General features: G+C 37.7%; 1 protein-coding gene across 1 annotated transcript in view; it reads right to left on the bottom strand.

Moving 5' to 3' along the window:
• KDM7A (lysine demethylase 7A) overlaps window positions 1–15,678 on the bottom strand; it is a 60,212-nt gene that overhangs the window by 4,964 nt on the left and 39,570 nt on the right. The window contains exons 9-19 of the mRNA XM_063309549.1: window positions 15,355–15,461; window positions 11,856–11,947; window positions 11,628–11,717; window positions 10,938–11,144; window positions 10,140–10,264; window positions 9,330–9,472; window positions 8,406–8,503; window positions 6,885–7,033; window positions 6,543–6,748; window positions 5,265–5,347; window positions 1,785–2,058 (exon numbers count right to left, since the gene is read on the bottom strand). Of these exons, the coding sequence (XP_063165619.1) occupies window positions 1,785–2,058; window positions 5,265–5,347; window positions 6,543–6,748; window positions 6,885–7,033; window positions 8,406–8,503; window positions 9,330–9,472; window positions 10,140–10,264; window positions 10,938–11,144; window positions 11,628–11,717; window positions 11,856–11,947; window positions 15,355–15,461 (1,574 nt within the window). The remainder of the gene's footprint in view (window positions 1–1,784; window positions 2,059–5,264; window positions 5,348–6,542; window positions 6,749–6,884; window positions 7,034–8,405; window positions 8,504–9,329; window positions 9,473–10,139; window positions 10,265–10,937; window positions 11,145–11,627; window positions 11,718–11,855; window positions 11,948–15,354; window positions 15,462–15,678) is intronic.

Genomic DNA, 15,678 nt, shown 5'->3' with positions numbered 1-15,678 from the left:
TCTTCTGTGTGAAAACCCTTCACATACCTGAAGACTGCTATCATATCTCCCATCAGTCACCTCTCTGTAGGCTAAACATATCCAGGACATTTAACCATTTCCAACTGCTCCTCATACGGCTTTTCCAGATCCCTCACCACCTCTGAACTTGCTCCAATCTGTCACTGTCCTTCTTGTACTCTGGTGCCCAGAACTGGACACATACTCCAATGGGATCTTACCAAACCAGAGTAGAGTGAGGCAATTACTTCCCAGTGATCTTGATTCTATGCTCCTGTTAATGCACCCCAAGAGAGCATTTGCCTTTTTAGTAGCTGCTTTTACATTGTCTAACTTGCAACAAGGATAGTCAGATCCCTTTCACATCCTACACTTGTGCCTTTTCCTTCCAGATACAAAACTTTACATTTCTCCAGTTCAATTTCGTCCTATTTATTTCATCCCACTGTTCAAGCCTGTGTGAATCTTTTTGTCTAGATTTTTCTCTCTTTCATCTAAGGTATTAGTCCCCTCCTAGGTTAGTGTCACCTGAATGCTATATAAATGTTTCTCTCAACTCCCTCATCCAAGTAACTGATAAAAATGCACAAGACAGCATAAAAGCACCATAGGATCCAAGAAATAGACTTGTGGCACATGTTGAAATTAAAGCAGAATAAATGAACAGAGATCAGACTGTCCATCATCTAGCTGCATCCACTCCTGACATCATATACCAAATATACCAAATAGTCTTGTTCTAGTGCTGGCCAGCTGTTTATTTACTGAATTTATACGCTATCAGCCAAGCTAGCCCATGGAAATTTGTAGTCACTGAATTCCAAGCAGTAAACAACAAAAAATCTAAAACTAAAATCTATCCTTCTGTTTTTATTGTGAGCCATCTAGGATTATGGTGTATAAGATAGGTAACCAACTAAGTTTTATAAAATAAAATATTAAAAACATAATAAACCAACATATGATCAATACACTCATATGCAATATATAAAGCATGGTGGTAACAAGAAAGTCTACACAACAAAAGTAAAACTGCCAATACATTTTTTAAACATTTTAAAAAGCTTGCGGAAGGAAGGAAGGAAGGAAGGAAGGAAGGAAGGAAGGAAGGAAGGAAGGAAGGAAGGAAGGAAGGAAGGAAGGAAGGAAGGAAGGAAGGAAGGGCTGTGGTTGTCAGGGAGGTTCTGTTCTCACTGGCAGAAATGGCCACGGAAGGTGGGGAGGTAGCAGTCCTGCAGAGCCAGCTTGAGCTTTTCAGGTTGCCAACCTACCCCAGGCTGCTCCCTATGAACCAGAATGTTTGCATAGGAGGTTGTATTATGTTTTCTGGTAGAAAATAAACACCAATTTCCAGCTTCAGAAAGGAGGCTCTGTTGTAAGGACAGTTAGTAAACTATCTCAAGACTGGGACAAAGAGGATGTATGGATGAGGCCTAGAGCTAAGAATGCATTTCTAATTTTACTTAGGAAATTCTCACTGAGGCAAGATCTGAACTGACAGATTTCCTAACTTGGCCATTACGCCAGTGCTTACATCTTTAAAGAATTTTGTAATGTGATAGTTCTGAGGTTTGAGCATGATAAAAACTTTGTGTGGAATAGTCCCCTGGGTGAAAAATACTGGAGTTCACAATTTCAAATCACATTTGAATGGACAGAACTGTTTACAAGGATGCACACTGAACCCATTTTCTGAATATTCACATCTTAAGATAAGCATGTGGTACAAATGGCAAAAGCAAGTAATTGGTTGCCAAAAGAAAGAACACAGATGATTACACCACCTTTTGTTGCCTGGTTGCTGATGGGGGGTGGATTCGATGCTGGCCGCTTGGTTGGATGAAGAGGTACCGAGGATGTGTCACCATATGGTCGGTCAGAGCTGAGACTGCTGTCACTTAATCTACACTCCCCATCAATTAAGTTGCAGTTCTGCATACACTTGCCATGCTGGAAGTTTATTCCATTATTTTGCACATGATTCCTGTTTTCTTGAATTCTGTAACAGGTTTCAGGTGCAACTTCCTTCTTAACGTGTTTCTGAGTTTTACTTGACTCCTGTAGATGGAGAAAAGCATTTAAACCTATAATGCTTTTAATAAAATGTTGAATGCATGTTCATAGATTTCAAGAGAACGGCACCAGTGATTATTGTAAAACACTTAATTTCTTGTAACTCGATATATCTACAGCTCAATGTTGTATACTGGAAGGGTTATAGTAACTAAATAAAGTAACATATTTGTGAGTTAAAGTGATGTGAGGGAGTTATCTGCTATGTGCTGTATAGAAACCAAGCAAATTTATCCAATAGCATGTGTACTGACAGCTCCCTGAAGAAGTGATATCACAGAGATATTTCAAATAAATATCTAATATATCAAAGCGAGCTGTAGGATTCAACTGTTCATATTACAATTTCTAAAGGTAAAACAGTTACCATTTTTAATAGTTTAAATAGAAACTTTCATTCTCAAAGATACATATGAAGTTAGGAATAAACTCATTACATCTTTCAACAGGTATTAAAATAAAACTAGAAAATTTATTTTTAGGTATTTGATAGATATTGAGTATTATTATGGTACATTGTCAGAAGTTTGCAAACTATAATCAGAACAAATTGTTTATGACTAACTGAACTTCTATGTTATTTCATTACATTCTAATAACACAACAGGTCTATAAAATGGTTAAGTCTCCTAATTCATACCTACATTTGTATCTACAATCCACAATCTAGTATATAACAACACAATCGACTGAACTAGAGCTGCTGTTAAGGACTACCTTGTAGCAGTAAGAGAGGAGAAATGTCAGTATTTCTCCCTCTTATTGCATCTGCAGAATGCCACCTGACGGCCCTGTTTAAGATCACTCAATCCCTTTTAAGGAAGGTGCATCTAGAAACCCACCTATGGGGCCGGGCTGAGGAGTTTTCTGGGCGTTCTGGGAATGCTCAGATTCGTTCGAAGTTGGATGCCAGGCATGGGGCAGGGTCTGGGGAGATGCCTGGGGAACATACTTGCCCAGTTATCTGGGAACAGTTTGATCCTGTTGGGCCTGAGGAAGTGGACAGGGTTCTTGGGTCTGTAAACGCCACCACTTGCCAACTAGATCCCTGTCCCTCCTGGCTGATGAAGGCAGTTCGGGAGGTGATGTGTGGGTAGTTCCAGGGGATGGTGAATTCATCCTTGGGGGAGGGAGTGTTTCCGGCGGCCTTCAAAGGGGTCCTGGTGCGCCCCCTCAAGAAACCATCACTGGATCCTACCATTCTGGACAACTTTCGTCCAGTCTCCCATCTCCCCTTTTTAGGGAAGGTGGTTGAGAAAGTAGTGGCGCTGCAGCTCCAGAAGATCCTGGATGAAATGCATTATCTGGATCCTTTTCAGTCGGGTTTCGGGCCAGGATATGGGATGGAAACAGCCTTGATCGCACTTATGGATGAACTCTGGCGGGAGCGAGATGGTGGCAGTGCATCCATCCTCTCCTTGACCTCTCAGCAGCTTTCAATACCATCGACCATGGTATATTTTTGGGTCGGCTCAGGGAGTTGGGGGTGGGCGGCGTAGTTTTGCGCTGGTTCACCTCCTTCCTCCAGTGCCCATCCCAATCAATGTTGATAGGGAGCGAGAGATCCATCCTGCGACCCCTCCCTTGTGGGCTGCCACAGGGCTCGGTGCTCTCTCCGCTTTTTAACATCTACATGAAACCGCTGGGTGAGATCATCCACCGCCACTGGGTGAGGTATCATCAATATGCTGATGATACCCAATTATACATCTCCACCCCAGGTGACATAAGTGATGCTGCTACCTCCCATTCATGGTGCCTGGAGGCTGTAAGGGTTTGGATGGGGAACAACAGGCTTCAGCTGAACCCTGGCAAGACGGAGTGGCTGCGGGTTGGGGGCTCTCAGGTATCCAGGAATTTACCATCTTTGTTTCTGAATGGGGTTATACTGCCCCAGACAGACCTGGTGCAGAATCTGGGGGTCCTCTTGGACTCATGACTCCTGCTCGAAAAGCAGGTGGCAGTCGTGATCAGGAGGGCCTTTGCTCAACTTCGTGTGGTGCGCCAGTTACGCCCCTTCCTGGATCAGGAGACCCTCTGGTCAGTCACTCATGCCCTGGTCATCTCCTGCATAGACTACTGCAATGCTCTCTACATGGGGCTACCCTTGAAGAGTATCCAGAAGCCACAGCTGGTGCAAAATGCAGCAGCGCAGGCAGTCTTGGGAGTCCCTACAAGGGCACATGTAACACCGTTGCTGCGCGAGCTGCATTGGGTGCCAGTTTGCTTCCAGGTTCAATTCAAGGTGTTGGTTATCACCTTTAAAGCTGTACATGGCATGGGTCCAGGTTACCTGAGGGACCGCCTCATCCCCATTGACCCGTCCCACCCAGTCAGGCAGAGAGGGCATGTTACAGACCCTGTCCATGAGGGATTGCCGATTGACAGGGTCCAGGAAGAGGGACATCTCTGCTGTAGCACCCACCCTTTGGAACAAGCTACCCCCGGGGGTAAGACAGGCCCCCCCTCTCCAGGCCTTTTGGAAGGGAGTAAAAACTTGGTTATGCCACCTGGCCTGGGATGGGAAGGGGGACAGTTATTCATGGGGGTGGTTGGCCCCGTGGTGGTGCCAAAGTTAAGATCTTCCCATCTGGAATTTTATATTGTATATTGTATATTTTCTATATGTATTTATATTTTAGGTATTTGTATGGTACAGTTTTAGTGATTTGCTATTCTTACCATTTGTAAGCTGCCCAGAGTCGTCATACGTGAGATAGGCAGCAAAGAAATTTAATTAAGAAAGAAAGAAAGAAAGAAAGAAAGAAAGAAAGAAAGAAAGAAAGAAAGAAAGAAAGCATAATACTGAGCCACGTGCCCTACTATAATCCTGTTTGTTAATCTCCTCTGCTACCAGAGTGTTCTTTAGCTTATAAACACTGCAGAAACACCTCACTCTTCCAGTTAATGCACCAAGATTCACAAGATTTAATATGTGCATTCATATTAAACAGAAATGGACAATCTTGTGGTTTTCAATTACCCTCAGTCCCAGCTTGGTCAGTCTCAGTGGATTATGGGAGTTTTAAACCAAAACATCTATAGATCAGAACCTTGGCTGGTGTAGAGGCCCACATATTTTAGCAGGGAATGACTAAAGAGTTATAATTAGTGGATATGCAACATGGAACATGCACTTACTTAAAAAAGCCAAATCCTTGAACATTCAACTTGCATATACTGTATCTCACCTGAGGATTGATTTTAGGAACTGCATGCAATGGTGTAAGAAATACTGAAGTTCCCATTTCTTTTTCATCTTTTATGTGCTTGCCTGTATAGAAATTTAAAATGTTCAGAAACATTTCAAGAATACTGGTTTTAGAAAAGAAAAGAATTATTTCCTATTTTCCCTACAATGGATAAGAATCGTTATGATCCTTAGACTTTGTTTACTCTATTTAATTTCCTTTTCACAGTTCATACACTTTTATATACAGTGGTGCTTAAAGAAGTTAAAAAAACCTTTTGAATTTTCAATATTTCTGCACAAATATGACCTAAAACATGATCCGTTCTCCATACAAGTTCTAAAACTAGATAAAGAGAACTCAGATACCCAACCAGAGATGCTATTATGTCTGTGAAGACTCTTAAGAGTCAAGGCAAGGCTGAATGGAAGACCTCTGAATTGAAACTCCTCCTTCCTGTAAATGAACTTGGAACACTCTGGTCTGAAGGGTATATGATAGTATGTTTTGGAGAGATATATCAATGCTAGGAAATCGTTCAGGAGGATCACTTTTGCCATAGAGCTCACAATCTCCATTCTGAATCTTCGATGCCTGATTAATTTTCCTCTTGGCCACAGCTGCCACCTGCTCTTTGAACAGAAGCTGTCACTCCAACAGGACCCCCAGATTGTGCACAAGACTTGAATGACAAAGTGCAACCCCACTGAATACTAGCAACAGTAGATCCCCAGAACAGCAAGGCCCAAATAAACAAAGCTATTTGGTCTTGTGAAGATTGAGCCCAAATCTGTTCTGCCCCATCCAGAGGCACATAGCTTCCAAATACTGGGCCAGGACCTTGACAGCATCACTTGGTTGGCCCAGGGTCAAGTTCCAACACAGGATATTAATGATACTTGACCCCGAATTGAGATCGATATTTGATCCCAAATTGAGAAAGACAGATTATTGACTTCCAGAATGTGCTCTGTAGTTTTCTTTTCATTTAGAATTATTGGAGCCTGGTCAAAAGACATAGACTTAGAATAAGCAATACTGAACCCAGGATCTGTTTTGAGAACCAGAATGGAGTTCTTCCACATATAAAATCCACACTAATTACCTCAAACTTTTGTAATTTGAGCAATATAATTTTGGAAATCGTTTCATTTTTCTTACTGTTAAACAAATGGAAGTTAGAAAAAACCTTACCGATCAACTGCAAATCACCACAAAACAGTAGATTACAACCTATCTTCTACCCACCCTGAAATATCCAGCCGCAGGATAACTTACCATATACTGTTTTATAACTCTGAGAAGACATCTTATCTTTATGTCTATTTTTGGAATAGTTTCTGTGTTCTGGAACAAAGCTCCTTCGGTTAGTGCAGTCTGTGCTCTGAGTATGACCTGGTAAACAAGTGGTATAGTGCAATCCTGCCATAGATAGCATGCCCTGAATAGCTTCTTCCTCCATACTAGTCGAGGTAGGACATTCCCTGAAAAATAAGGAAAGAGCAGAACGTACAGCTACATTTATTATATATACATATACATATATACCTATACAATATCGTTTTGTTCAAATTGTCTCCATTGATTTTTCTACTATAGATCTCCTATACCATTGCTCACCTTTTATTTGCATTTTCATTTCTAGATGGCTTCTCTGTGATTTGAAACAGGTCTTTTGTTACTTTAGTTTCCTCTTTAAAATTTGAAGTTACTTCTTGTTTCTCATCATCTCCTGAGCTTTCTGATTCCTCTAATGAGGAGTCCTTTCGCTGGAGGGAGAGAAAAGTCATTTAAGCATTCCACTGACTAAATATAATCAGTGGTTTAAACTGAAGTTAAGAGTTACCAGGTGAATAAAGTAACAGTTTTTTCACTCAAATAATACTGTAGTAAATGTGAATAGATTGCCAGAGTGCCTTAGTGTGAAACCCTAACCTTGAGATGGTTATTTGGGAGAATCCATTCAAGAGTAGTACGCAATTTATCTATCTATCTAGGCCCCAGGAAGCATGCCTTCTCTGGCACAGCACCTACCCTCTGCAATGGGATCCCCCTTGAAAGCCATATGGCTCCCACCTTGTTGGCATTTCATAAAACTTTGAAGACCTGGATGCTCTCCCAGGCCTTGGGTTAAGGTGGATGGATTCCCTTCTTAGATGTATATGTTTCTGTACTGAGAGACTGAATACTATCCTGTTTTTTGTTTTATATTATGTTTTTACTGCTTAATATATTGTGAGCTGCTTAAAGTCAGTTTGGAGTCAGGCAGTGCCTAAATTTAAATAAATAAACTAAATATAAAGGTCACGTTTGATGGAAAATAAGATGAAAATATCCCCCAACTGAAAAACATTTCTAGTTTGTTCATTTGTAACTCTTTCACACATACATATAGATAATGGAGTAACTTGCATTTGGTGTGAATTGACTTGATTAAAGAGAATATCCACGCAGTATAGACCCCCAATTGTTATTCAATATGGCTTACTCACATATTTTAAATCATGATCATATGCTATGATCAGAATCAAGGACATTTTAACAGGAAGGAAACCATTTACAGTACAAAAAGCAAAAGCTTAGGCTCAAGAAAAAAAAAGAGGAACATTTTGTAAAACCCCTAGTATTTTATTTACTCATGTAACAAAACTGCAAGCTACCCAATCTATTTAACTCCTACTATCATCAAAGAATCCCAGCCATACATAGATGGGATAATCCATAAACAAGGTTGCTAGTTCAAAAACATGTGAAAATACTCTTTTTCCCCTAGGTAGATTACCAATTCTAGTGCACAAGGCAATCTGCAAACAAGCTCTAGAAATACAAGGGCACTCCTGGGAGATACACACGATTAGCACTCCACAAAATGATCTAATATATGTACCCCTGGAGTGAATGCTGTGTAGGGAGGAGGGGCTTCCCTTTGGAATCTACACCATTGTCAACAAAATATCAGCTTAATTTTGAGAAAGACTGTTTCTGCCTAACTCACATCTTTTAGCTAATCTTTGTTTTCTTAGTCATACACAGAAATATACTTGACTGTTTTTTCTATACTTCATCTGAAACTGAATGTTCTTTGGATATTAAAAGTGTAATTCTTCACTAATTACTACTCTGAAACATGTTATTATTTACCTGGTTAGTGCAATCAGGTTCAGATTCTTCTGAATCAGAAATATCAGAGTATTCTGAGCTGCCATTCCTGAGTTCTGATTTCACACTTTCGAAAAACACTGGAAGGAAAAAGAGAGACATTAGATTTTTCATTATACACATTATCATATTTTCTTTTTCTGCCAATCTTTTTATCCCACAACAGTTCATTGCCTAGAAGCAAACAGAATTTGGTGTCACACTGTAAGGCACAGAACACTAATAAACTATTTCAATTTCTTTTCTAAGGAAAGATCAAATGTGATTTTCTCCTCCACCCCATTCCCATAACTATAAAGCCAGGTCCATTTTTTTAGGTATGAATGAATCCACATATCTAGTATGAGTTAGTATTTAGAAATGCCATCTCTGCCTAGGTTTAGGTAGAATGTAACAAATATATCCTCTGCTTATGTTCTAATGGATTTTAAACTCTCTTGATTTGTCTTCAGAATTCTTCTGATTTGGTTTTCACTGGTGGTACCAATTTTAGAACTAAAATGATGAGGAAAAATATTAAAATATTTTAAAATCTTGAGTAGTAAATTTCTAGATATAAAGATCCAAAATAGCTCCTTTAAAACCTTTCGAGCATTCAGTCTAGTATATTTCTAATAAATATATGGACTCTGCCTTGCTCCGCATATTTAGAAAATTATATGCCTGAGCAGAAGTACAAATTAACAAGATGTTCTCATTTAGTAAATGAAATAATTAATGTTCCCATGTTTAGTATATGAAAGAATACTAAAAATTCATGCCTCCTTCTTTTGTGGCACCGTCAATGGTAGTGAAGCTAGCCTGATGATGAAGTCACATCCATCAATAATATATATAGAAACTGAATGTATAAAAATATAGGTACAAAAGATCTGAATTACTAATTCAAGAAAAAAATAAACATACTATTCAGTGGTTTCTGTGTATCTGCATGGCCATCTTCTTCCTGGGACTTCTGCTCTTCTGTCTTAATAGTTCTTTTCTTCTCATCCTCGTCTTCACTGTCTGCTGTGTAGAGACTTGGATCTCTGAAGGGTTGCCGTTCATCTCTGTCACAAAATAATCTGTTATGAAGTATATCCATTGGGGTTTTGCCTTTATTATTTTCTTATCTTTTTAAAAAGTGGTACCTAGTTTTCATTACAAATATTTCCTTAGAAGAATGAGTACTAAACTAAACTAAAAATCAATTAGAATATGATTCTCCTGAATCTGGTCACGCTGTGTTTTTATTGATGAATTTTTCAAAAGAATGCAGAGTTGTTAGGGATTTTTTCCTTCATAATAGGTTGATTTAACTCCTTTTAAATCACTTTAAAGCATCACCACATTAATAACATTAGTATCAGCACTTGGCATACTGAGTAGCTGTCAGAGCCTTTACTGATGTCTTCTTTGAGCCAACATTTTTCCTGGCACAGCACCACATACAGCATAAACTAGCTGGGTTTAGCTTCCCTTTTATGACCAAACCTGCACAGTATTTCTTGGAGTGTTATTGCTTCCATGTCAAAGTTCATTAACAGAGAAGTGGGATCCCCCACAAACCTGGATCTGGCCTTGCAAGCTAATAGCACATTTTTTGTCCCAAATTCCTATCTTTTAAAATTTTACTTATAACTATATCCATTTCTCAGCCTAAATCTATCAATTAAAAAAGTGAACAGAGTTAGCAAAATTCCCTAAAGCAAAAGTCATGTCACTTTTGTTTGGTACCTAATTATTCTTCCATTTGACAACAAAAGCCGTAAATCGTTGTCTTTTGTTCTCCATTCAGGAACAGTGGAAGATGGTTGAAGTGGCTTGTTAAACCTTCCATTCAATTTATAATTTGCTGTGTCCTAAAGCAAGAGACAAGATTCTATTTCAAAAAGCTCTGTGTAATCCATATTAGTGATGGTGCAAAGGGGGTCTATTTGCAAAATAAGAAATAATGCATTATTAATAATTACTGTAACACAGGTTCACATGTACAAAGTATCATACACATATAGCAAGTTATTATAATTCTGTACTTCCCAACACTTGATCGTACTTCCATTCTCTGGACTTATGAGGCTTAGTACACATAATTATACATATTACAACATGTCAAGAAGATAGTCGAGACAAGTACAGCTGGAAGTGATGACCTCTGAGCATTATTGCACAACACGGACTATGAAAACAACTTTTAGAACTCACATAAAGAACATATAAGCATAGGATAACTTGATCTGGACATCAGAGTCTTTCATAATTTTCTCAGCACCCTAATAGTAATCAATGATATGAAGCAGTGATGGTACACTGAGGCATCAGATTAACAGAGATGGAGCTGGAAACAAAATATACTTATCATATAACCATTAATACTCAAATCTTACATTTCTTTTAATCTACTTTTGCTAAATTATTTTGGAGCTGATATATCATGTAAGCACACAATGTTTTACCAAAATGGATTACAATCATATCACAGTATTTTTAACCCAGCCTTTTGTGCCTTATTTTACTCTAACTCGTAATACTTGCCTCTTCCCATGGGGACATTTCTAATCTTTTAAGAACTTCCCTTGTGTGGAGCTCCAGAATGTCCAGATTAGAAGGTGTTTTGATAGACTGATCTCGTAGCTTCCTTGCTCTTCTTCTGGAATGATGAATGGAGGCCAATTCACTTGATGACCGTGAAACTTGACACACACCGGTTCCCTGAGTTTTTGTTGGTTTGTTGTTCTCTTCCTTTAAGCAAAATAAAGCTATTTAGAATGGCTCACTTTTATAATTTCACAAGTTTAACATTCAGATAATGATGTACCAAGATAAGAAGAAAAAATGATTGAAAAGAGTCATTCCTTCCTCTTCTTTTATTGTAACAGTGGACAATCATTACACCTGCAGTGCTCCCAGAGGAAGGGCAAAATACAATTGTGGAGCACTTAAAAATCCAGAGGAAAATATCCCTGGCACACTTTTGTCACCTCCTACCCAGTATAACTCTTAGCTCATCCCAAATGCAGCCTCTGGATGCCAAAAGGCTGTCCCTCCTTATAAAACAACATCTTTTGAGACTGTACACAGTATGAAATAATAGAAAATTTTTACAATCCAGCTCAAGTCAAAATAATTTCCAATTGATTCAAGCCATTATTCAGTCCTAACTTAATCGTCCTTATAAAATGATGCAAATTTTCACCATCACAATTAAATGTCTTTTATTCATACCTCTACAGATCGAATTACTTTAGAAAGTTGCTTAATTAGCTGTCCAGGCCTAATATTGTCTGGAATTTCAAAGGCATGTTCTGTTACAAGCTGTAAGCAAAATAAAAGAAAATCAGCTAAATTCTAAATATAAACAAAAGGTGATACAGTCAAACATTTCTACATTATGAAGCTTTATTTTTAGAAGTAAAACTAAAAATATTAAATATCATTAGTATTTAAACTTACATCTTTTTTCATCCACAGCTTTAAAGCAGTAAGTAAAGCTTTCACTCCTTGTATTAAGAAAGTCTGGGGCTGAAAACCGTCTTCTTTCAGCTCTAGAAATTAGAATTAAAGATTAGGTTAACACTGATGTCAGTAATGATTCATCAAGCATTTTCTATTTTAGCCTTTACACTGGTCAAATCTGACCCAAATATTTATAATTATTAAGAAAATAAAATGGGACTTTTCTGCACCAATGCAGGCTTCTTGTTGTTGTTGTTGTTTATTCGTTTAGTCGCTTCCAACTCTTCGTGACTTCATGGACCAGCCCACGCCAGAGCTTCCTGTGGGTCGTCAACACCCCCAGCTCCCCCAGGGACGAGTCCATCACCTCTAGAATATCATCCATCCACCTTGCCCTTGGTCGGCCCCTCTTCCTTTTGCCTTCCACTGCAGGCTAAATATCTTTAAAACCAAGAGCTTAGTATTTACCAAAAATATATTAGCTGCAGAATAAAATCATAGCTATATAATCTTTATAGTGATATTGCAAGGTAAATATTGTTATTTTAATTCATTAATGCTAGAAAGCTGTCACAGCCTCACTTTGGTCCATCAACAGGATTCTTCATATACTACATGTCACTGAATAATGTTACATAAAACATTGGTATGCAAAGTAAGGAAAGGTTACTACAAACGTATGGGTCTTTTGTAACAAATAGTTGCAGATAAATCAAAGAGTGAATCAATCTACAAACTAAGCAAATCTCCTCACAGATATATTCAGTTTCATCTCTAGAAGGAAGGAACTTCCTAGCTTATAATTAGTCAATTACAATGAAAATATGGAGTAAAAGCCAGAAATGCACTGCAGTTCAAGCTTAAAGTATCCTTCAATCTCCAGAGGAAGGACAGTATTTTTGTTGCAAACAGATGAAGATTATTTAAATAGAATGTCTCAAAGGTTAGCTTAGAAATCAAACAGCAATTTCTTTCCTTCTCAACTGCTCTAAACAGGACATTCCAGAATTGCATGCTTTAGAAGTGAGATACATTCTGTGAAATTTTCCCCTATACATAGTCATTAATTTTTATTCCCAGTTTCCATGTAATGATAAGCCATTGTGGTACTTGCATTCACAGTGTTACATGACTATGTTGTTGCTATTACACCTGCTATTTATTATTATATCCAAAACAGAATTCCTGGCTTGTTGTTTTCCTAACAAGCCACAGATCAAAAATAACCAATAACAAACCAGCACACTTGCAAGAGCCAGCATGAGAAGAGTTAGGCACTGAAACATGCTAAAGTACTATATAATAGCTTAGTATCAATATATAAATTATCTAATTTGCTTTATTATCCAATAATCCAAGACTGTCGTAAGGAGAAAAGCTGATAACTGTTTCACTTTGATACTCAACAATACTGGAGAAACTTGTGGCACCTTAAAATGACAAATCAGTTAAACCATAACTTTTAGTGTAGTGCAGTCTGCATCTTACAGTCCATGAAAGCTTATGCAAATTGGTTAATATACCACAAAATTTTGTTGTTTTTTATGCAAGAGATAGTTAGACCTCCAGAAATTACAGTGCATGAGTAAATACAGATGTTCCATTTCATTAGTTAGATAACACTACTGACATGAATGAGGCCCTAACTCTCTATTCTCAGTAAATTCCAGTTCTTTGGCACAGGGTGACAGAAAGGACATAGGGCAAATTTGATTCACCTGCAAATGAAAACTTTTCTCAATGTGGTTTTTAAGCTGAACTTAAATTGGGCATGGCTGCCTGGTTCAGTTCTGAAGAACAGATGGTAGTCATATTCATTGTTTAGAAATCTGCATGTTCATAAAAAGTACCTCTTCCATATCATAGTACTGAACTGTTTGGGATTAGAAGTAAACTCGATGTCTTCATGTTAATCTTCCTTTTTGATATCAATTAATATATTTTGAATTTACCCACAGTGCTCCTATATTATTCTTTACACCAGTGAAACAGTCCAGCTATTTGTCAGGTTCCCTTACTTTTTCTCAGCAACTTGAATTTGTGATAAATACATTTACTGTTTGAGCTACTGTATATTATTGTTGTTGTTGTTTTTATTTACACATAGTCTACCAGATAGTTCTGAATGGACTTGGTACTTCTGACTATCAGAACCTTCCCAAGGATCTAGGATAGTTAAGATACCATTGTAATAGATATGCTATATAAAAATGCAAATGTTATAGTTGATGTGCTGAGATTCTGTCCATTCCTATGCATGCAAGTGCTTTGCCAGATATTTTGGTATGGCATGAAGCACAACAACCACTATTGGCATCACTATTTGTTTCTTTTGCTTGATCTCTATTTGAATGTCTTTATATTTCCTTATTTTTTTCTAGTTCTTTCTCACTGACCCTTCTATCTCCAGCTATTGTGATGTCAATTATCCATATCTGTTTCTTTGTAACTACAGCTATGCTTAGCTTATTATGGGCTAAATATTTATCAGTTTGTATCTGGAATTCCCATAAGATCTCAATCTGTTCATTCTTGAGCACTTTTTCCACATTGTGACTCTACCAACTCTTTGCTACTGGTAGGTTGTAATTCTTACTAAATAAATTGTTTTTCTAAGGTTCCAATGAACAAAGGTGGCTATTTTATTGTATATTTCTAAATAGTCGGTCTGTGTAATCTTCTTACATTCACATCCCAAGTATTCAACAGTTTTCTCCTGTTCTTTTCATAACTGGCATTTAACTATCATGCTGAGTTTTCTCAATTTTTGTTTTCATTTCATTTGTATGTAGCTACTACTGTTGCTATTGATATTATTATTATTATTAAAATTATTTCCATCACCAACATGGAAAAGCCAAAGAGGTTGGGTAGGACTCTAAATCATGCATGGGCAATCCTGCAGCTGTGGGAAACCATCTGTGCAGCCATCTGTGCCGGCACTATGGGTGTACAAATCACGAAAATTGTGCATGGTAGGATAATCAGCAGGGATAGCTATTCCACAGAGTATCTTCGCTGTGAATCATGTGCTAGCACAAACTGTTAGCTGGCAAGCTTGGGGATCATGATTTACATGGTGATAAAGCATAGTCAATCCTCTCAGAAAAAAAAGAAAGAGAAGGGTGTAGAAGAGTGGGTAAAATAAGTATGTATTTTTAAAAAGAGTGGGGTTCAAATAGCAGTCTATACTTTTAGAGTGAGAAAATATTTTCATATCCATAAACCTGTATTTGACATCATTATTTGAAGATACATCCCAAAGGAGGAAAAAAAAAACAAATGCATTTACTTCCTTTGTCAAAGCCCTTGAATTCAAGTGCAATTAAATTAGTATAACTTGCATGATATTTCAAGACTGAATGAAGTGGCTACACTGGTCTTTCTTAATTACAAAATATAAATAACTTGCTTCTCTGATTGTGATGCAGTTGGTCCCCCAAATCATAGAAAAAAGCCTAGCCTCAAATCCTTCTTAAAATATTAAATTAGTTACCTTTCAAAGTTTCCAGTAAGTTTTTGGCCACAAACCAACAGATGGCTTCAAAGAAAGGGAATTTGAAAAGATCTGGGGTTTTTAGCCTTTTCTCCATTTCATAACACCTAAATAAACAATTTAGAAGGATTATTTTATATGAATATGTAATCACTGTTCAGTGCGTTTATGATGTGTAGCAAAATGAAATATTCCCTGACAACCAAAATCTATCAAAATTCATGGTCAAGTGTAGTAAGGTCAACTGGACAACTTTTTCAAGTTCTAGGATTAAGAGTTCCATCCACTGCATTCATATATATGAAGTATGTTTTTTACAAATTA

The sequence above is a fragment of the Candoia aspera genome, chromosome 7, assembly GCF_035149785.1.
Source record: "Candoia aspera isolate rCanAsp1 chromosome 7, rCanAsp1.hap2, whole genome shotgun sequence".
In the NCBI taxonomy this organism is placed as follows: domain Eukaryota; kingdom Metazoa; phylum Chordata; class Lepidosauria; order Squamata; family Boidae; genus Candoia; species Candoia aspera.
The sequence above is the reverse complement of the archived record's forward strand: the minus strand, read 5'-3'. Positions and strand labels throughout refer to the sequence as shown.